Here is a 23,143-nt window from a genome sequence, read left to right as displayed (position 1 = left end):
CTACTTGGAGGTGTTTTAGTATTTTATGATATCGCGGACATGAGAAGGAGTGATTTTCAGATCATCGATTGTGACTTCCGTCTATATAAGGAAATTTGGGAGAGAATTGTTTGTTGGATCTAAGGTTGAGTTGGAGACGAATTGCCAAGGAAGCAGTTCCGCCTTTTCAGTTGTCGTGCATGCAACCTTATGGTTGTTGGATAGTGAAGAATTACTGATTTCCCTTTATTCACTACACTATTATAAATTTTCCAGAAATTATGAGTTCTTATCTTGTGCGATTCTATGCATTCCCTGGTTATTTCAGCAAGTCTTCTTTTGGCTGTGGTTATTACTCTCTTACAATGATTTCTAGCACCTATAAATTTTTGCCTATTTTACATACGAACTGGTGGAGTGCATGCTGTCTTTGTGCAATTACAGCTGCACAATCTGTAGTGAACCACGGAGGTAAGTGTAGATTGCTATAATACTTCCGTATGGGGACATGTGCTTCAATGCCCGCTTTGCACCATTCAGTTATCTCATTTGAACACTGTTCAGCATGGAAAGAAGATATTGGTCCATGGGGCATCTCTGATATGTTCTCTTATTGCTTCCAATTGAGTCCTTTTGTAGTACCTTGTTGTTTTGAGAAATGGCGCCTCACCTTGGGATTGGGATTTGAGTGCGATGTCTACTGATACCACTAGGTAGCCTGCGTTTCTGAGTGAAATGTGGGCATTAGTTACACAATCCTCAGGTACTGTGGTAAGGAATTGGTCTAGAAGTGGAGTTTGCTGGTAATCACTATCTGAGAGGCGAGTTGGGAACATGAATGTCTATGTGAGGGAACAGACTACAGAGAAGCTATAAGTAGAGTGTCCAGCTTAATTTGTATAACATGGGAAACCAAGTCAATGTTTATAGTGGACAGTAAAGTCACCAAACACATGTATTCGGGCGCTACTATCAAAAGAGAGTGATGTATCTATAATATCAGAATGATCGATTAGAGTGCTGTCCTGACTTGAGAGAGAACGGTAGAGACAATATAAGTACCTAACGTAATGATTAAACGCAAATCGAAAATACATAAATGTCTGGTCATTGGATTCCAGTCGGTTCTCTCTAGTTAATATAGAATAATATATTGAATATAGACCCAAGGCCCATGCATGCATCTATCCGTGTCCTTACAGCAGACAGGGAGATATTCTGTCAGTTTAAAGTAGTTAGAGGGGATTGACGAGGGTAGGTTTGTTTCACTTAATGCTAAGATATCCGGGGACTTTAATAAGAAGTAACACTCTACATTATCTAGATTACTTCTAAGCTCACGGATATTTGTGAATGCGAGCGTCAAGGGAGGAGGCGAATTGGTTTTGTTTGGGTGATTGTCCTGTTTAATCGTGGTATTTGTTGGGGGCTATCATTTCATTTCATTACGGTTTATTTAATTTCGGGTTGGGGAGAGAGTATTGGCAACGTAGGCCATTCTTGACGCCAAGTATACACACACAACATGTTCGTTAATCGGGTCCTGCCTAGGAAGTTGTGGTCTCGTGAAAGCCCACCAGAGATAGCAGTAGGATTCCTTTCCATGCGTGACATGGCACTACAACTATCCTAATATTATACAACTGATGATAGAGCAGATGCTCTAAGCACTAACAAAGAGTTAGACCTCTGTACTGTCAGCCGGAAACAGCAGATACCCTCAACCTCCAAGACAAGATCGGCCCCAATCAGCCGAGTGGCACAAGTGACATGCAAGCAAACCCAATTTGCTGAGTTTGTGAGAAAAAGAAAGAAGTTGGGTATAGGGGGATGTCTTTCAATATCCTAGTCAGACAACAAGCCTAAGCACAAAGTGGCTCCGGTGGATCCCTGTTATTGTACCTCTGCGTCTGGCTAATAGACAAAAGAGGAGTGTGAAAGCCGGAAATAGGCGAAGCCTATCTACTCATTAAGCAATTTAAATTTGCAAACCGAGGAATTTGTTCGGGTCACCAGCTCTAGGAAGGTTGTCAACCATGACTGAGGAGGCCTTCCCCCTCAGTTTTAACATCAGAATTTTCTTCCCGTAGATGGATGACCTGAAAAGTCCTACGGCGCCATAATTCCGAGAGGGGTAGCCATGTCACTAGTTTCTACACTAGGTATTTCTACGCCCCCTCATGAATGAGAATATTAAGTATCATACTTAAATAAAGTTTTGCCCTATTCTAAAAATTTAGCGTAGAATTAGAGATAAATTTTTCTTCTAACCTTAAGAAGAGACCGTGTATGTATTAAGTATTATGAGAAAACTAATCTATTTTAGTAATTAATTTTTTTAAATAAGTAAATAAAATGCTAATAAGTACTGGATATGTGAGAAACACAAAGCAAAAAAAAAGGAGGAGTGCTTCCCAACACCCTGGAAAACCTCATCAGTATGCCCTGTATTTAAGAATTCAGGAGATAAGTCATCCCCCTCTTAGTACAGACCAATAAGTCTCCTGTGTGTCATGAGTAAGTTGCTGGAATCCACAATAAATAGAGAAGTAGTCAACCACCTCAGCAGAAATAACCATCTTAGCAACACGTAATATGGTTTCGGCTTTGCTAGATCTACCGCAGATGTGCTAACGGTTATATCTCATAGGATTAGCAAATCTCTCGACAAAGGCTTCATTTCTAGGGCAATTGCTCTCGACATATCAAAGGCCTTCGATAAGGTTTGGCATAAAGGCCTACTACACAAGATTTCCAGCTATGGTATGACTGGAAATGTTTTCTCTATCATTAAGTCATTTCTCTCAGATAGGCTCATAAGAGTAGTGGTTGATTGGCAGAAATCAGAGGCCCAGAGTATTAATGCTGGAGTCCCTCAGGGGTCCATACTGGGCCCAACTCTCTTCCTGATCTACATCAATGATCTCCCTAAACACAATCTACATCATTGATCTACATCAATGATCTCCCTAAACTAAAATCTTTCATTGACATCTATGCTGATGACACGGCCATCTATGGCAACACATCAAAGGCTGTAAATGATGATGTTCTCTCTGATTCACTCTCCTCTGATCTTGAGCACGTGGTACAGTGGGGAAAGAGGTGGCTGGTTACATTTAATTCATCTAAGACCAAGCTCCTATCTCTACATCATAAACGCTCTGATCCCCATCTGGCATCAATTGAAATGGATGGCTTTCGTCTAAGGGAGGCCACAGGCTTTGATAAGCTCCTGGGTTTGACCTTTACACCTGATCTTAAATGGAACACATACATCAAGTCTGTGGCCAAGGTCGCTGGGAAAATGGTGGGATCCTTCTACGGCTCCAGAAGATATCTCACTAATGATCTCTATCTATATAAGAGCCAAGTACGTCCAAAGATGGAGTACTGCTGCCACATCTGGGCGGGGGCTGCTAAAAACAGCCTATCCTGCCTTGACAGAGTACAAAATAGACTCCGTAGCTTGGTGGGGGATGCCCTTTTCTGTACCCTGCAACCTCTCTCCCACAGAAGAGACGTATCGAGCCTGTCATTGTTTTATCGTTTTTCCATGGCAGGTGCTCGTCTGAACTCCATTCTCTGGTCCCCCCTCGCCAATCTTTTTCAAAAAACACCCGACCAGCTGAAACCACCGTCAATAATTTTCCCCACTCCCTATCTGTGCCTAAATCAAAACGTAGATACTATGAACAAAGCTTCTTTCTTAGAACTGCACGCCTGTGGAACTCTGTTCCGCTTGCCTGTTTCCCTCCCGACTTCAACTTGGATGTCTTCAAGTCTAACACAAACAAATTCCTGATGGACCGCCCCCCCCTAAGTAATGACACCTTATCAATTCTCCAATACTATTGCTACACTATCTCTTTGATTACTGTACACAAAATAACACTTATCCCTGCTTTCAGTACTGCCAGCAACCACTGTAAAAGAGTAATAAAAAATGCAAGAGAGCTATATGCCCAGTCTGTTAAATCCAAAGTAGCTGATCAGCGGCTTGGTTCCCACCAGTTTTGGCAAATAACAAATAGGATCATGAACAGAAGTGTGCGTTCTATCCCAACCATTATCAATGGACCACAGGTTATCTCGTCAGCGTCAGACAAAGCCAAACTATTTGCAAAGAACTTTGCAGCTAATTCGATCCTATGTGACGAAGGCCATCAACTCCCCATATTTCCTCCTATAACACAGAACACGCTAGGTAACATACAAATATCCGTGCATGAGGTCGCCAAGCTAATCAAGAACCTTGATTCCAGTAAAGCAACTGGCCCTGACGGCATCCCAATTATAGTGTTAAAAAAGCTTCAACCAGAACTTGCTCCCATACTTACGAATCTGTTTAAGCGCTGCCTTAAGGAGAAGTGCTTTTCGACTCCCTGGCAAACCTCATCAGTTTGCCCTGCATTTAAGAATTCAGGTGATAAGTCATCTCCCTCTCAGTACAGACCAATAAGTCTCCTGTGTGTTATGAGTAAGTTGCTGGAATCCATATTAAATAGAGAAATAGTAAACCACCTCAGCAGAAACAATCTTCTTAGTGACACACAATATGGTTTCCGCTCTGCAAGATCTACAGCAGATGCGCTGAGGATAATATCCCACAGGATTAGTGAATCTCTTGACAAAGGCTTCCTTTCTAGGGCAATTGCTCTTGACATATCAAAGGCCTTCGACAGTGTATTGCATAAGGGCCTACTTCACAAGATTTCCAGCTATGATATAACAGGAAATGTTTTCTCAAGCATTAAATCATTTGTCTCCGATAGGCTCATAAGAGTAGTGGTCGATGGACAAAAATCGGAGGCCTGCAGTATTAATGCTGGAGGCCCTCAGTGGTCAATCCTGGGCCCAACTCTCTTCCTGATCTATATCAATGACCTCCCTAGACACATACTTAAATCATTCGTTGACATCTATGCTGATGACAAGACCATCTACGGCAACACATCAAAGGCTGTAAATGACAAAGTTCTCTCTGATTCTCTCTCCTCTGATCTCGAGCGCGTGGTTCAGTGGGGGAAGACGTGGCTGGTTACCTTTAATGCATCTAAAACCAAACTCCTATCTTTACATCATCAACACTCTTATCCCCATCTGGCATCAATTGGGATGGATGCCTCTCGTCTGGGAGAGGCCCTGTGTTTTGACAAGCTTCTGGGTTTGTCCTTTACTCCTGATCTGAAATGGAACACGTACATCAAGTCTATTGCCAAGGTCGCTGGAAAGATGGTGGGATCCTTCTACCCCTCCAGAAGATAACTCACTACTGATGCAATTCTCTATCTATATAAAAGCCAAGTACGTCCAAGGATGGAATACTGCTGCCATATCTGGGCAGGAGCTGCTAAAAACAGCCTATCCTGCCTTGACAGAGTACAAAATATACTTCGTGGCTTAGTGGGGGATGCCCTTTTCTGTACCCTGCAACCTCTCTCCCACAGAAGAGACGTTGTGAGCCTATCCTTGTTTTATCGTTATTTCCATGGCAGGTGCTCGTCTGAACTCCAATCTCTGATCCCCCCCTCGCCAATCTTTCATGAAAAACACCCGTCTAGCTGAATCCACTGTGAAAAATTTCTCCCACTCTATATCTGTGCCTAAATCAAAACGTGTTTTTCGTGAAAGATTGGCGAGGGGGACCATAGATTGGAGTTCAGACGAGCACCTGCCATGGAAATAACGATAAAACAAGGATAGGCTCGCAACGTCTCTTCTGTGGGAGAGAGGTTGCAGGGTAGACAAAAGGGCATCCCCCACTAAGCCACGAAGTCTTTTTTGTACTCTGTCAAGGCAGGATAGGCTGTTTTTAGCAGCTCCTGTTACATTTTGTACAGCAATTCGTAAATTAGTTATATTTCGACTGGAATAACATGGCGCAGTATGCTGCTATTGTGTAAATTTTGATTAACTTCAAATTAGATGTTTTGACGTCACTGTATCCATTTACAGCCACGTTTCCATAGAGAATTGAGCTGATACTTTTAAAGTAAGGGCGGTTACGCCTGCATTAATTGATGTGTGACCATCCGGTGATATTTTAAATCTCGGTGATATATTTGATTTACAAACCCCACCGTAAATACCCTCAGATACAAATAAACTAAAATACAAAAAAGAAACATATTTCTACCGTCGAGTTTGTGTAACGTTACAAACGGGATCCCCATGTTGTATGCAGTTTAAGTCGCAAGGTACATAGGACAAGTAATAACTCGAATTCTATTTTTTCTAACGACATTAATTTCTTCATTCTATTTCCACGTGTAACTTTTCGTTACAGCTGGGACGTCACCCACATCCCCAATGTGATTGTCCTCTCTAATGTACTCTTTCTCCTTTTTATAGTGTTTTTTTTTTTTTTTTATCGGTAGGGCCATTTCGCATGCACTCTGTTACATTAAGTCAGCTTCCCCATAGAATAGACCGGAAAAAATACAATAATGCCGCGTTAAAAAAAAATAAACCTCTCCTGCCATCATTACCAAGAAGGATCACTCATCATGAGTTTAACTGCATCTCGTTGATTTGCAAATAATTATCCACGAAATAAAGTAATATTACTTAACCAAAATTATTAGTTATATCAAAAATAAAACAATCGTAGACTTAAAAAATTACAAAACATAGGTAATTAATAAAATATATTTTTGAACATTAATTTCTACTGGGATCATATGAAAAATATCGGATGTTGATATGTAAACTTGAATTAATTTTAAATAAGTCGTTTTGACCCCCTACTAGTAGTGTGCGTGAGCCGAACATTTTTGCATTCATTCATTTAGGAGAAATTGTCTATAAATCGTGATGCCACATTTCCGTAGAAAAGTGAGCTGCTACTTTCAAAGTAAAGAAAGTCATGTTTGCATTAATTGACGTGATTTTATGACTGCACTGCGTTGACATCACATGTTATTTTAAACCTGATATACATTTACAAACCTCACCCTTAAATAACCTTACGCTCTCGCGCACAAATAAATAGAAAATAATCATAAAACACAATGTATTTCCCACCGCTGAGATAGTCACAATGAAAAAAAAAATCAATTGACTATTTACTGCTAAAGAGGTACAAAAATTACAGGTTTTCCGGTCTTATTTTTTTTCCTCGTATCATCCTGATTGTACTCCTTGTTGCGTGTCAGTTAAGCAGTGAAGCACTAAGCAGCTGGTTGTTGTATCCGCCTACTCGTGAACAGTCGAGTGTAAGTTTAAATTTGCTCTTGTTGATATGTAAGACGCAAGTTGATTTCATTGTTTCCGATATATAAACATTTTTTTCTACTAAGAAAGGATTACATACATAAGCACTTCTTTCATGAATACTATCATTAAGAGGAGACGGGGCACGGGGACAATCGTAATATGCAATATATGGATTTTTATCGACGATCCTGATTGACGGAGCATGGAGAAAAATGTGAGATAAATCTACAATATATTTTATTATCTTCCTTTTTCTCTCTGTCTGTTCGGGTGTTTGCCAGTCTGTCTGTCTGTCTGTCTCACTCACTCTCTCTCTCTCTCTCTCTCTCTCTCTCTCTCTCGCTCTCAATAATGTTTGTAAAACGCTATATATATATATTTTTAAATTATACCATACAAAATTATTATAGCAATAATTATATATATACATTTTAAAGAAAATCTGTTCAGCCGTTTCGGAGTCTATAAGGAATGGACTCACACACAGAGAGGCAAAGTTGCATTTATATAATTGTAGATAGATAGATAGATAGATAGATAGATATAAAATATATATTTCAACGTGTATATAGCAAAGTCACGTATCGGCGAGAAACACATACACAAGCGAAATTTGACCTTTTAGTTGTATACATATGTGATTAAACGTTTCTTGAAAGACGCGTTCAAAAATACTACCGAAACGAATAAAATTTTGGGCTTAATGTTACCTGATAAGAAGATCCGGATTACATTTTTAAATAGGATTTAAAAAAAAAACACATCCATTTTAATTTACTATTAGCTTATTTGTGATTGCAACAATTAATTGCTAAATAATTAATAAAAATAATCTATTTGAAAAATGAATCTTAGTGATCCAAGTAACAATTAGTTATAAGTGACAGATTTTTTAAAGTTGAAAATTCAATCGTTATTAAAGGTGAATTTTCATGGAAAGATAAATTCTTTCATTCTTTGATTTTACAATGTTCTCTCTCGAATAACATTTAAAATAATAATGCTAATAATCGAAATAATACGATCTTTTTTAACTAGCAACATACAGAGAAGTATGACGTCCTAAGGATGTGAAGACGCAGAAACGGAATAACGATACGTAAGTTTTTTTTTTTTTTTGTGTTTGTTTTGCTCTGTATTTTTTAAATCTTTGTTTCAAAAATAAAATTTCCCTATCAACAGAGCGTGTCCAGAGGATGATCGCATTGTGAAGTGAACCGTATTTATTTGCTACCAGTGCGCCAGTACTCTTCTTAGCCACTCTATTTTTTTATCGAATGATCAAATAACAGGCTATATTGAAGCAGCTAGCTCTCCAAATGGCTATCAAATTTCATAGATATTTATGTCTAAGAATCTTAAGGATTTCAAAGCATATCGGTGAACATTAATATCTATATTAATAAAAGTGCTACCACTATTCGCGTGTTTGTGTGTATGTGTATTTCTCACCTCTACGTATCTGACACATTTATTTATTTATTACTAGAAGATGTGCTCGGCGTTGCCCGGTATTAAATGTAACGTTAAATTACTTAATGCATTATGTTTTTTCAAACAGTTCACTTTTTGTAAGTAAAAAAAAAATATATTCGAGCTGAGATCGAAATCAAAACCTAAAAATAGTAAGTCAAGAACGATAACTATTAGACCAGCTAGGTTCTTTTAAAAGTGTTTTTAAACCTTGTGAAGCAGTTGACAAACAGATAAAAATCCGATGACTCTCCAAGTACCAATTTTTAAATGTTGACCCCCCCTTAGCAGCCCTTTTTTTCCAAATGAAATTCGATTAAAAAGCTTTCCACATGTCTGAATACTCTATATACTAACTTTCCAGTCAGTGGATCAAAAGGTCGTTAAGTATGTAGGTTGAGACATGCACACATTTTCACGTTTATAGATATATAGATTAATCGATTATTGAGTGCAATAAAATATGCAGTATCGCCCAGTTCAAAACCGAACATTTTAATAATCGCATTGAAACGTTATTACTTATAATCCACTAAATGCGCGTCTTTTAATTTGTAAACAAGTCACACATTTTCATATTTTGTTAATAGTTGAAAAAATGATGAGTTATTTCATAACTCGACGATATTTCTAAAAATTTTCAATAAGTTGAAACTGTTGAATAGAAAGTTATTTAAACTGGCTTTAAACTTCTTTAAACGTACTTAATTTTGGAAAGACTGAAATTTTTTAATCTAAAATACAAAAGGTTATATGTCTGTCCGTCTGTCTGCCTGTCTCCATATTTTCAAACTCTATCTCCTCCGAAACTAAAAGTCGCACAGAGGCGTTAGGGATCTCAAATGATTGGATTTTTACGGACCGTTCTTTTATGGATCTTTAGCCGGTTAAAGTAGTTTTAAGGGGTCAAAAATGGGTCAAAATAGAAAAAAAAATCATTATATATTCTGTACATTAATCTTAGTTTAATTTTGATTTTAATTTTTAATTAGTTCATATGTGTGTCAGGTTGATATAGTGGTAACAATCTGTTTGAATGCTACGGTTTCGATTCTAGCTGATAGCACCCAAATATTTTTTAGTACTTTTGAAATCACCACTCTATAATAATATAAACGAAATCTGGACAAATTAAAATATCATATTTAAGCGTATTTTACACTCGGACAAAGCCGGGCGCCCCTTCACTGGTCTAATTTATAAAACCCACTATATCTGTTTGTCTGTCTGTCTCTATATTTTTAAAATCTATCTCTTCCGAAACTAAAAGTCACAGAGCGGCGCTAGGGGCCTCAAATGATTGCTTTTTTATGGACCGTTTTTTATGGGTATTTAGCTGGTTAAAATTGTTTCAAGGGTTAAAATTGTTTCAAGGGTTGAAATTGTTTCAAGGGTTAAAATTGAGTCAAAATTGAAAAAATCGTCTTACAAAAATGTAAGACGATTTTTTACAGTACAAACAGTAAATTCATCTTAGTTTATTTATGAAATTAAAATATCATATTTAAGTGTATTTTACGTCCGAGCAAAGCCAGGAGCCCCCACCCCCGCTAGTAATTTATAAAGAGAGATTAAACCAATATTACCTCAACAATATTGGTTAGATATTTATAAAATTTGATTCCATTAATAATTTAATAAACTTACTGTACTTTGTCAATGAAATTTAAATCCCAAAATTCTCTTTAAAAATAATTTGTTAAAAACCAATTAGGATAATTAAAGAGAAATGAGGAAAACAAAAAGTGAAATCAAATGGAAGGTAATAATGTTCACAATTAGGCACAACTAGTTATTAATAAATGGTTTGGATTATAACACTAATCAACAAAGTTGTTGTATGTGTTTTTTCATCTGATTAAGGACGACTCTGATGCACTGAATCCAAATTTTACATTGGTCCTGATTAATCAGGTCAATTTTTTAAGCTATGACCTCATGCCTTTTTTTTACGTTTTTGTTTACATGTACGGATGTATGGAGCATTTCAGTAGTTGGTGAGGCTAAAATTCCATGTTTTGAATTGACCAAACGTATTCATTTCTGGGTGATTATGTCGAAAAGGGATCAGATTGAAGTCATAAAGCCTTCCAAAGAACTGACTTATACGAGAAGAGTTGGTGCCTTGCAAAGAAAGTAACTTCATCAACGACTTTCTGATAGACAAAAACAGTAAACTTTTTCCCAGCGCTGTACATTAAGCTCGACTGAATCAAACAGTTCGCCAAGTTTTTGAACAAGAAGGTGTTGGAATCTGAAGATAGACCTCCCTGCAGCTGTGCATTTCATGAATTCGAAGAAACGGAATTTCAAATTCCACATTTGCACAATGGTGAAGCAACATGCAATTTACATGCCCACCATTCCGTTTGCAGTAATCGATGTTTCTATCAGGTAATCAATGTATGTTTTTGGCAAAACTTTTTTTCTTAAAAACCTATTAAGGATGATAAGTGTTGACAAAAATCAGGTGATAATGCCACAAAAATGTAATCGATTTTGTCACGAGGTCTGATTTTTTTTTCAAATAAACTTAGTACCTGACCTGATGTAAAGAAACGGAAGACATTTCTTGATTCAGCACTTCTAAACATATTTTACCTCAGCTCAAATCCAAACAACATTCCAAAAGTAAAAACTTGTTGCCCAGTGTAATATCTACCAATATCGCAAAATAAGAAACAACTATAAAACAACTAATCACCTCATTTATTTAAGTTCACACCAATTTCCAAATCAATTCCCAGTTGTGCCTCTCAATCATTTGCGTTTCCTTTCAGAAAATTCGGCATTTATATTAATTTATATATATATATATATATATATATATATATATATATATATATATATATATATATATATTATTATTATTATTATTATTATTAAATTTCTCCTGGATACATTTAAGTATTTTATATATCTCTCATAATGTTATATATAATATTTCACAGTGTTTTGCCCCTTTATAGAAAACGATATAAAACTAAATATAGCCTGTATTACCCACTCTTACTCATATAAGCTCTATTCCATAATTAATCATGATCAGTTAATTAGTATTGGACGAAGTCTATACATGAAAATACACATCCACAGACACATATAACTAATCAACTTCCAGTAATAATTAACTGATCATGGTAAATTTTGGGAAAAGCTGTTATGAAAAAAGTGGGTACTACGAACATCGATTAGTTCAATATAGTTTCATGTAAAAGATTAAACACCGGATCACGATTTCCATGAAAATTCAGATACTTTTGATTTTTGTGTAATTAATGCAATAAGTATTAGACATAATTTACCTATTGTCAAAAAGTAATACACAAGATCTGGTGTGGTTTTGAGAAGCCAGTGCACTAAGATAAACGCCTTCTATCCTACAAAAATGCTTGAGCTACCCCGTCGGCGTGCCCCAGCTGAGGCTTCCTAGTCGATCATTAATAAACGTAACCCTTCTCTGAGAGAAGGTAAAGCCTGAGAGGATGGGTCTGCTTGTACTGAAAAGAACACGTCAGCATGATATAGGCAAAATATTACCTTTGAAAATTCAAATATTTCAGAAGTGCATTATATTAGATTTATAGCAATTAAGACGTCAAATAAAACAGGATTCTCTGAAATTCAATTTTAAGAGTCCTTAACATAAATTCTTAAATATTTTATAGTATCAAAATTGTAATTTTATTCAAAATTGGAATACGGATTCTAGATATAAGGTTTCGTAGCATTATATATTTATTTTTAGGCAGAATTTACAATTTAAATTAAATTTTTACGGTATTATTTGTTTATTAACTTTTTGGATGAAAGTAAAGAATAATTAAGAAGCCCTCATTCTCCCAATTAGGAATATTTTTTTCTAGACAACAACCTTATTATTTGAACACTTAAAAATTTAAAAGACAAAATATACAGTAAAAATGTTATTTCAGTTGAAAATTATGTATAAAGTAGCATAGCCCGTAAGCTGTAGAAGTACTTAAAATCAATATTCCGCAAATAAACGAATAAATAAAACCAGCAACTTCTGCAGTTTACGGCTCGTGTTGAAAGAATAAGATTGTTATTTAGAAAAAAGAACATTTCTGATAGGGAGAATGGGGCTTTCTTAAATATTCTAGATTGTAGAAGTGTCTGGTTTTATTTATTTATTTGCGGACTGTTATTTTCATGTTCATAGTTGTTGTTGCTGTTGTTGTTTCATCACATTTCGGCCAACTTATCCTCTGGCCTTTTCCAGGTGGTTAGCCGCGACGGGATAGGAATACTTAGCCGAAACAACAACTATAAAGATGAGGATAACAGTTCGCAAATAAAATAAATAGACAAATTACTCATCTCAAAGGATTCCAATACAAATATAATATATAATGGTTTTATATTATTAAGCTGACATAAAAGTGGTGCAAAACTGATCTGTTCGAAGGATTCATTTTATTTACCTAATAAATACGAGTATCTTTTTCGAGTTGTAAATATTTTGTGTATGTTTAAATATGTGTAAACAGTGTCTTATATTTAAGCCAATCTCATACTAATTGTATATAAAACGTCTACTTATAAAATGAAAGTGATCTCGTATGACTATTATTTGTTCGAAAGAGAGAGAAAAAGTAATCTCGTATGACTATTATTTGTTCGAAAGAGAGATAGAAAAAAAAAAGATTATTTGTTCATTTTATTTCCTTGCTGATAGTTACTGAAGCGAAAAACGACAGCGACATGACGAATCAGGTGGTTGGAATTCAAACTATTTTACCAAGGAAGAAGAAAATCATGCGAATAAAACAACACCATGACTCATCTGAAGTTAACCTCTTCACGAAGTATTCACTTTTTATTTTCAACTTCATTTTCACGGTGAGTACCTGATTGATTGACTCCTCACGAGAGCAGAGTTAGATATAAGATAAATTCAGTTAACAAGATAGAGACGCTTTTGATTGTCTCAGTTTCAAAAAAGTTCTCCTTCACAGACTGAGGAAGTCTAGTATCAAAACATATACTACACTTTGAATTATTTATTTGATTTTTTAAGTGCATACATTTTAAGAAATAAGGCATAAGGCAATGTGGGGATAATGGTGGCCATTCAACATTCTACCCTGTGTATTGTACTCTGATAATAGCAGTCACCACATTATCACATTTACTTTAAAGACCATCCAATTTAATGTTCCCCCAATGTATTGAACAGTTATTTTTTATCATAAATATATAAATATTAAACCATTAGCAACAGGGAATAGGACAACAAAATTAAAAGACAGGTTATTAAGACCTTCTCAACGTTTTCTAAATAAAAGCAACCTAGTTTGCTTAGGTAAAAAATCATGTAGGTCCATTTTAAAGTGAGAATGGAACTTAACAGTGGAAAAAATCAAGTAGAGAGGGAGTAATTTTATTTGGAAAATTTTTAAATAAAAAAACGTAGACTTAACACGTCTATGCATCTAGTTAAGGGGCTAAATTATCCAGATAGGAGCTCGACAGATAATACATTTTGATCTTATCCAAAAGGTTATTTTTATGTTAAGTATACATTGGCAATATCTAAATGATTAATCTAAAATTATTAAATGTTTCGGTACGGTTTCATTACTTCCAAAGAACATTTGTTTGTTCGTGTAAACAATTGTAATAACACTGGCGACTGCATACACGCACTGAAATGAGAACAAGTATAAAAATAACTTGTCACCAAACTGGTTTCTTGCGTTCAATAACCTTTAATTGACTATGGATTGCACTGAAACCTGCTGAGCTAATAAATAACCTGAACGCTTTCAAAGCATTGTTGAATGGTTATTATTAAACGACGCAATAGCATTTAATAGATTCTTTGCAGCTGATAATAAGTGAACGGCGATTCAACGGATGTCCTTTGTGGCACAAACCGACGTCCGTCTAAGTAATAATGAACATTTTTGCTGCGATCTGGGGAGAATTTCAAAGTTAATTGTTGTGTGTTTGTTTATTGAGCATTATTCATGATGATGATGATGATGATGATGATTTTTTGTTGGCATTCGTTTCTTCTATATCTTTGTATTAGGAATTCTTTCAAGAATGATATCGAGTACATACTGGAGGAATCACGTGAATGTTGTCAACGCTTCTAATTATAAGTGTTTATGTGGAACCAGCTGGGTTTGTACTTGCCACACCCAGGTTGTCAGTCCCTATTTTTTACCACTGGGCCACCATCACCTCTCAGTTCTTGTTGATCAGCATTCATGATAATTTTGTTGGCATTCGTTTCCCTGATATTTTTCTGTTCAGAATTCTTTCTAGAAGGCATCGGTTACTTACGAGAGTAACCACTTGAAGGATGCCAACGTTCATAAGTGAAAGTCCTTCTGTGGAATGGAACGAACTGGATTCGAACTTGGCCCATCCAGATTTTTAGTCTGCGTTAACCATCGAGCTACCATCACGTTCCCATTAATGCTGTTCAGTAATAGTAAAAGTTATACATTCAATATCACTAGACCGTAGCAAATATTTCTAGTTGGCGTCTTGTATTACACAGTTGAAGTTTTATTTCATCGATACGTAGTAAGTTGTTGCCTAATGGATAGCTCTCTCTCTCTCTCTCTCTCTCTCTCTCTCTCTCTCTCTCTCTCTCTCTCTCTCTCGCTTTTGGTTTCGTCTTTCGCTTAACAGCAATTGTAAAAAATATTAAAGTGTGGAAGGATGACGACACCTCTCTGTAGAAAAAAATCTCCAAATTAACGTCGTTAAAATCATACTGGCCTACTGAGAATTTGATATTCCATAGAAACCTTATTCGGTTAAAGACGGATGAATCCAGCTATAGTGTGTGCCGCATCAGGGAAGGAAGCATAAATTCAAATTTGCTCTCACCCCTTCCATACAGAGACAATTAGACACGAAGTTAGTTCGTAATGTAGGAAAAATCCATCTCCTCATACAACGGCATCCCGAATTAAGATAAAACGTTAAAATTGCTTCAAACGTAGATTCCATGAGCAAAGCTTCTTTTTAGAACTGCACGCCTATGGAATTGTATTCCGTTTTTCTGCTTTCCAGCTGATTACAATATAGTTGTCTTCAAGTCTAACTTAAACAAGTTTTTGATGAGCTGTTCCATATAAGTTAATAAATTTACCGAATTTCCATTAATAACGATTACTATATTGTCCCATTTCTATTGTACACTCTTTAACCCTTATCCTCGAATAGCCTCTTGGCCTTGATAAGTGGTGATGCCTATGTAAAAAAAAGTCTAGACGGATTTTTCGACATAAACTACCGAGTGCAATAAAAAATGAAGTGTCGTAGCTGAACAGATAATCCACTTTGCTTCTAGTTAAAAAGGCTAAAAGTTAAACTCGAAGATGTTTATTAGTTTTTGACTTGTCTCTTCTCTTTTCTATGCGGAAACATATGGTGTCACATAAAAATGTTTATCTTTCTCACGACAGGAAGAAGTGACACAAGGTCGACGAAGTAGGAAAAAGGCAAACACCTTGGAGAAATAAAAACGTGACTTGCAAAAATGCCTGAGCAATTCCGTCGGTATTCTCTAGTAAGGACGCCTCGAGCGATTAGCAATAAACTAACCCAATTCTCGAAGAACGACGGCAAACCCTGGAAGTGTGGACTAGCTTCACTCCGCAGTTAACAGGGAAAAGACCATTTCAAAAATGGCATACACTTAGGGAACATAGGAATTATTATATCGTCTGAAAGAGATAAAAGAATCAAGATGTAAGTCATTGGTATTTGAATTATAGAAAAGAAACAAACTTAAAGTAAATAATATGTAAAATAAAGTAAAAAGTAAAAATGTTTATGCTAATTAATTGACTCCATGTAAAATTAGTTGTGGAACTATGCTTTGTATACGTATTAGTGTTAAGGCTATCAATCTGAATCCGAACATCGGAACTTTGAGGGGTATCGGAATCGCAAAAATTTGTGCATATTTTCCGATGCCAAAACGATTCTTTTAATTACCTTTTTTATTTGATTCTGTTTAAAACAAAATCTTTCACTGTTGGTAATAATTAATAAACAGTAAATATCTATTGATCTCAAACGCTAAAAGTGACGCTAAAATCTAAAGATTACCCCCACGAGTTTATTTTTACGCTTGAGAAAATATGAACACATTTAAATCGTTTTTACGGTAATCGGAAAAACTAGCAACTTTCTAGTTAAATATTTAGAGATTGATGAAAAATCGGAATCAGAATCCTTAATTGTATTGGGATCGGAAATTTAGTGCGGAATCGGTAATTGCATCGGAATCAGGAAAATATCACTAATACGTATCTTAGAAAATAGAGCCAGTGTAGAGCAACTTATTGACTAGCGAGTCGTAAAAAATTGGGCATGATATTACATCGACAAAATAGATGAATTGCCGTTACTCATTAATTCATGTGATAGAATAGAGCGAAATTCCTTTGAATAAATGCCACGTTTAGGAAGAGGCAACCGTAGTAGTGGCGACTCATACTGGCAGAATTCTTAACCACATACCGACGCCACGGCTGAAAAGAAAAAAAAAGTGATAAACAATATTGCTGTCATTTCTTTCTGGTTAGGTACTAAAATTCTAGTCGAAATTAAAGTTACAGAAATGGTAGTCGAGCAAATGTCTTAAATGATACTCATTGTATTAACTGAGTTCTTAATTACTTGAGATTAAATTTAGCAAAAAAACAAAACGAAATAATGTGATTATTTTCGTAGAAAAATATTCATAAGAAGAGGATTGATGATGTTAAACGGTTTACATATCTTAGTTTTGGAATCATGTAAATAGTTAGATAAATTATCTGATCGGGTACAGCAAATTAAAAACAACATGATTTACGTATATTGGTTGGCATTTATTCTAGTGACCCCGGAGAAACTCTGGCTTCTCCAGCTTTCTACGTTCAACTATTTTTATCATTAATTCAACTAAAATGCTTTTGATTGATTTGGTTATTACTAGTATGTTTTCTCATTTTTGTTTTCATTTATTCGTCGAAACATTAACTCACTCGTACTACTTTAAATGGTTCATTCATAGTCATTTTCTTCAATTTTGAGGGTGGGTCCACGGGTGTATGTAGCAAGCTAATGTGCTATATTAGTATATATCTACCCATTATGAATTAAAACTTTTTTTTTATTAAAAACTCAAGCTGTTTATTTAAAGATTCTTGCAGAAAGTTTTGCCACCAAATTAAACAAAACAGTTATCAAGACACTTTATGCTTTAAAATAGGAAGATACAATTGTATAAATTGAGATCGATTTTGAAAATAAATTAGAAATAAAAGTATTCAATTAAATTATTATATTATGTATTGAACTGTAATAATGTATACACCGGCTAATTTTATTTTTGGTTGGTTGGTTGGTTGTTTTTGTTTTACGGCATAGCAACCCTTTCCAGGTTATTTAATGCCGAATCCAGTGATTTTAAAGAAAAAGTTTTTAATATATTTTTTCAATTCAGATTTTATTTAACCCATAGTTGGGACCCTTACAGGTACTACCACTCCGGGTCAGAGTGGACCTATGAGCAATGGCAATTAAGGGGTGACTCCACACTTCCCAAAGCCCACAAGCTGGGGCCTCACAATCGGATATAGTTTAAGGTCATGTCCCTCGTATATATATATATATATATATATATATATATATATATATATATATATATATACATATATATATATATATATATATATATACGAGAGGCATGACCTTCAAATATATTCTAAATTATTGGACATTGTGGTCTATGAACGGCTGACAGCGGTCACTGGTTGAATCTAAAACTTTCCTAATCAGTTCATTTATAATTATTAGCACATCATCTTTTAATGGTTGCTTTCAACTCCGTCATTGTAGCTGGTTTCGTAATGTGAATATTGTGTTTAACATACCCCTCCCGAATCCATGCAGGTCAAATCTGCTGGGCGTGGACAGTACTCCTACCACGCAGAAATGGCTGAAATTTTATCTGTTTGGCAGGTGACCGTCAAGATGGGCTCTTGCGTTATGAGGATAGTAGGAAGGCGCTCCATCTTGTTGGGAGTACTAGTTTTTATTCCCAAACATCTCTCGGAAACGTAGCATAGCGCATTCATGTAGCAAGTTGAGATAATTTAAAAACATTATACATTTTATTGGGACACCGTATATACACACACACACACATATATATATATATATATATATACTTTTGTTAAAACCGGATATATTATTAATTGGTAATGCTGTATATTTATATTACGGCAATTAAAAAAGGCTGTGTTTTACACAGTTTTATAAATGAACTTCTATGCATGATTTCTCCTCTCTTTTAGGTAGCCGGGCTTGCTTTGGCGGCCATGAGTATTTGGCTTCACATCGAGAAAAGTAAGCGGATTTACGACTCTGTTGATGTTATTATTGACGTTTCCATTTTCTTTATTGTTGTCGGTTTCATCACTACTGCGGTTTCTACGGTTGGCTGTTGGGGTGCACTCAGGGAAAACACCATTTTTATCATCATTGTAAGTCAGCATACTATTTATTTCATTGACATTATTTTCTTTAATAACACACTAACTGTAGCTGCCGGGTTTTACCTGGAATGAAAAAGAATCATATTATTTTTTAATTTGTATTTGATTGAATATTTTTAAACTTGAAATCAATAACTCATGTTATATGATTCAGTTTAAAATGAATTACTTCTTTTTGCTAATTCTAATTTTACTTAATTATTTTAACGTTTCGTTTTAGTTGTTACCTGGCAACAAGATGTGATTTTAAAATAAGATATAACTAAATATCTATTATATTTTTCTTAATTTGTCTGTCTATCTACCTGTACATTCCACGTTTTCTCAGAAAAATACTATTCAGAAATGGCTGAACTTTTATATTGACCTTTGCTCTAATGAAGTTCACTGAACCAATTATTATGGCATCCTTATCGATGCACAGTGAGAATTAATAGGGATCAGTCATCACAATACTACATTTACTCTTACATTTATATTAATATTTTGCATAAAGCACTAATACTTAGTCCACAGGCTACAGTATTTGCCCATTTGTACCGGCCTTAAAAGTCTAGTATTTTATCCTGTCAACATGTTTTATACGAGAATATCTACTGTAATTTAGAAGCTATATTTGATTTGGGAGCTTAAATGCTAATTGAACTATGACAATTGGAGAAATGATGCTGATGACACTACACTCTATGGCAGACACGACAGGAAGACGAATGAACACATTTCTAAAGAAATGGCAGAAACACTAGAGGAAGACCTCCAATCTGTAGTGGAATGGGGACAAAAGTGGTTGGTCGCGTTCAATGCTGCCAAGACTAAACTAGTTTCATTCAATAATTACAAGAAACCCTCTCTACCACCAATAGCAATGGCCAACGACCCTTTATCTGAGAGTCCATCTTTCAAACTCCTTGGCCTAACGTTCACAGGAAACATGAGTTGGAACAATTACATTGAAGGCATTGCCAGGGCCGCTGCAAGAAAGGTAGGCTCTCTCTACCGTGCTAGAAAACTACTAACACCCGAAAGTATCCTGTACCTCTATAAGGCCACCATTCGCCCATGTATGGAGTATTGCTGCCACATCTGGGCTGGTGCATCTGCTACTAGTCTCTCGCTCCTTGACAAGGTTCAAAAGAGAGTCGCAAATCTGATAGGCCCTGAACTGGCATCTAAGCTTCAGCCTCTGTCCCATCGACGAAATGTTGCATCCCTCTGCCTGTTCTACAAGTATTTTAGTGGTGAATGCTCTGATGAACTGCAATCACTTGTGCCCCCACGACGCGAGCACCCTCGACAAACCCGACAGGCTACTAGATCCCACCCCCACACTGTAGAGGTCCCTAGATGTAAAAGATCTTTTTACTCCAATAGTTTCTTCCCCAGAACCGCAAGACTCTGGAATTCCATTCCAGGTCCCTGCTTCCCCAACAGTACTGACGTGCAGAAGTTCAAGTGTAACGTGAACCGACACCTTGCTGCCCAAATCCCTACATAGTACCCCAGTAGTTGTTGCCCCTGATAGTAGCCCCCTACACCAAAGTGGCAATTTGCCTTGTTTGGGGTGAAAATGTAATAAAAAAAAAAAAATTAAAAAAAAAATATATATTCGGTGTATACTATTTACACTTGTCTAATTTCTTGAAATTACTAAACGTTGCAGTAAATTAATGGATGCAAATTCAACTATATACACTGATCACACTATAGAGGTCAGTAACTCGCTAGCATATATAAATAGGTCACTGGTTACTCTCGACCGAATGAGTAATGTTATCGGGTTCAAGATAAATATAAGTAAGACGAAGTGGATGCATAACGCCCAAGTTGCCAACAACGACACTATCACCGTTGACGTACGCCAGATCAACAAGTGAACAGCTTACAGAAACAATCATTACTTGACAAACATAAGGATTCGTCTGGTCAGATTACACCTTAATTGCAGTAGATACCAGTAACAAAATAATCGATTCAATATATATGTGTCAACATTTTTTTTTACAACAGCGTGCTTCCATTACTGGTATGAGCGTCTAGAATCTGATTGTCACGTAGCATGCGATCATGTACCATTTGGTCGCATCCAGGCTCAACCAAGAGCACATACGAACGGCACGACGAATGTGACAGATTTGGCTTGTCCAAAAGATAGATTACAAATCAACGTAAACAGTAACTACGATATCAAAGAGATAGCGTGTATCGTTGCAACAAAGTCTGAGACAGAATTAAATGGGGTTCACGCAAAACATAGTCATTGTAGTATGCGTTGGTCAGCATTTTTCTAGCAATGATAAATTTATAATGTACCGATCTCCAGAATCGTTTTTAAATACGGGGCAGACTGATAAAGTTTTCCAAAATGTTGGGAAGCCTTGTTTACTAAGGCAACGTTGAAACAGCTTTGTAAATATGAGAACTAGTTCCGGTTGAAGCTTTTGGAGCACTATAATAAGAGCCCCTATCAGAGTCAGTTGCTTTAATGAAATCATTTTTTTAATAAGCTTGATAACATCACGCACATATACTTGTATGTCGCATAATGTTTTTCAGTCACATAAAGGGATACGGTTAGTGTGCAGCACTGCTTGCAAGGGGCAAAATTTGCTGCAAACTCTTAGTAAGAAGTCTGGTTTTGTTACATGATAATATTACCTCTGGTCCATTAATGATGGTTAGGATGGAGGACATGCCACTGTTCAGTATGCTGTTTGTTATTCGTTAAAATTCGTGGAAATTAAGCCACTGCTCAGCTACTTTAGACTTGACAAACTGAGCATACGACTATCCTGTTCTTTATTATCCTTTTTTTTTTTAGTTTTTGCTGGTAGTCTTAAAGGTGGCTTTAGTTTCAGAACATCTATTTCATTAAAAGCAGTAGTTTCTGTGTGCAAAGCTGGCTGTTAAGTTTTTGCTGTATTTCTTGGAGGGCATGAAGCTGCCAATACAGACAGTAAACCAGTCAGCCAGGTCTGTTACTATAGAGTTTAAACCTGGAACGCAGAAGTAGATCTGATACTAAAGTTCGGAATTTATCCCAGTCAGCCTTAGTGTATGGATATACTGTGCAATGGAGAGGTATATATGAGGACTTATTACGTTTTTGTTTTTATCTTTACTGAGACAACATAGAGATTGAAAGATCTCAGTCGAGCAGGACGGAGAACGAGGAGATTTCTTTGTAAATTGTAAGGAAAAAGTCCAGGAAACTTGCATTTTATCTGTCGGAGTCGGTCGTACGAGTGGGTTCGTGATCCGGAGGCGAATATTTTCTTTATTTCAGATTGGTTAAAATCTATAATTAGAATAAAAATATTCGTTTGAAGCTGATGATTAATCACAGTTTTACAGCCCAGTCATGTTGCGATGAGTAAAACCAGTATTTAAAAAAATATATATGTAATTAATGAATAAGCTAAAACCTTGAAGCTTTAAAAACCTGTCAAATGCTTTTATAAAAATACCGATATTGGGCGCATTTCTTCATATACTTTTCTAACTTGTATAAACGTCTACATTATCATTTGACTTTTGACAAGTTTGTGTTCTTTTTTCATAACGTGTAATTTTCTTTAGAATTCCATCGTTTTATATTAATTTCTCTTTTATGTTGATTTTGTTTCAGTATAAAAATATCGTTCTGATTTTAATTCTCTCCGAAGCAGTTTTATTTACGTTCATCGTTTTATATACAACCTTACCCAACGTGAGACAAGCTTTCAAACTTTTTCCTGAAGAATCATTTCAGAAGTCGATGCTAAAGTATGCCGATGACAGCAGTAAAAACGATGACATCAGATTTTTCATCGATAACATTCATTTATCGGTAAGTAAGCTACGTTATTACAATTCTTAATTCAACAACACGTGACTGCGTCCATCCAAATATGGCATTGCTTTTGTAAGATACTGGTAGTAAGCTTAAGAAACCTCCT

At 35.9% G+C, this 23,143-nt stretch overlaps 1 protein-coding gene across 4 annotated transcripts in view; it reads left to right on the top strand.

Annotated features, from left to right (window-relative positions):
• The first annotated feature begins 6,960 nt into the window (after positions 1 to 6,960).
• The window catches only part of LOC145283478 (tetraspanin-17-like), a 42,478-nt gene continuing 26,295 nt past the window's right edge, over positions 6,961 to 23,143 (top strand). Inside the window, exons 1-5 of one of the 4 annotated variants that reach the window (XM_080132290.1) lie at positions 6,961 to 7,196; positions 8,236 to 8,296; positions 13,370 to 13,533; positions 19,008 to 19,196; positions 22,834 to 23,034. In XM_080132290.1, the coding sequence (XP_079988416.1) occupies positions 13,396 to 13,533; positions 19,008 to 19,196; positions 22,834 to 23,034 (528 nt within the window). In that variant the 5' untranslated portion in view covers positions 6,961 to 7,196; positions 8,236 to 8,296; positions 13,370 to 13,395. The other 3 variants (XM_080132289.1, XM_080132292.1, XM_080132291.1) reach the window with 3 other exon arrangements.

This window comes from Euprymna scolopes, chromosome 8, assembly GCF_053919585.1.
Source record: "Euprymna scolopes isolate OS-2025 chromosome 8, ASM5391958v1, whole genome shotgun sequence".
NCBI classification, from domain to species: Eukaryota; Metazoa; Mollusca; class Cephalopoda; order Sepiida; family Sepiolidae; genus Euprymna; species Euprymna scolopes.
The sequence above is the reverse complement of the archived record's forward strand: the minus strand, read 5'-3'. Positions and strand labels throughout refer to the sequence as shown.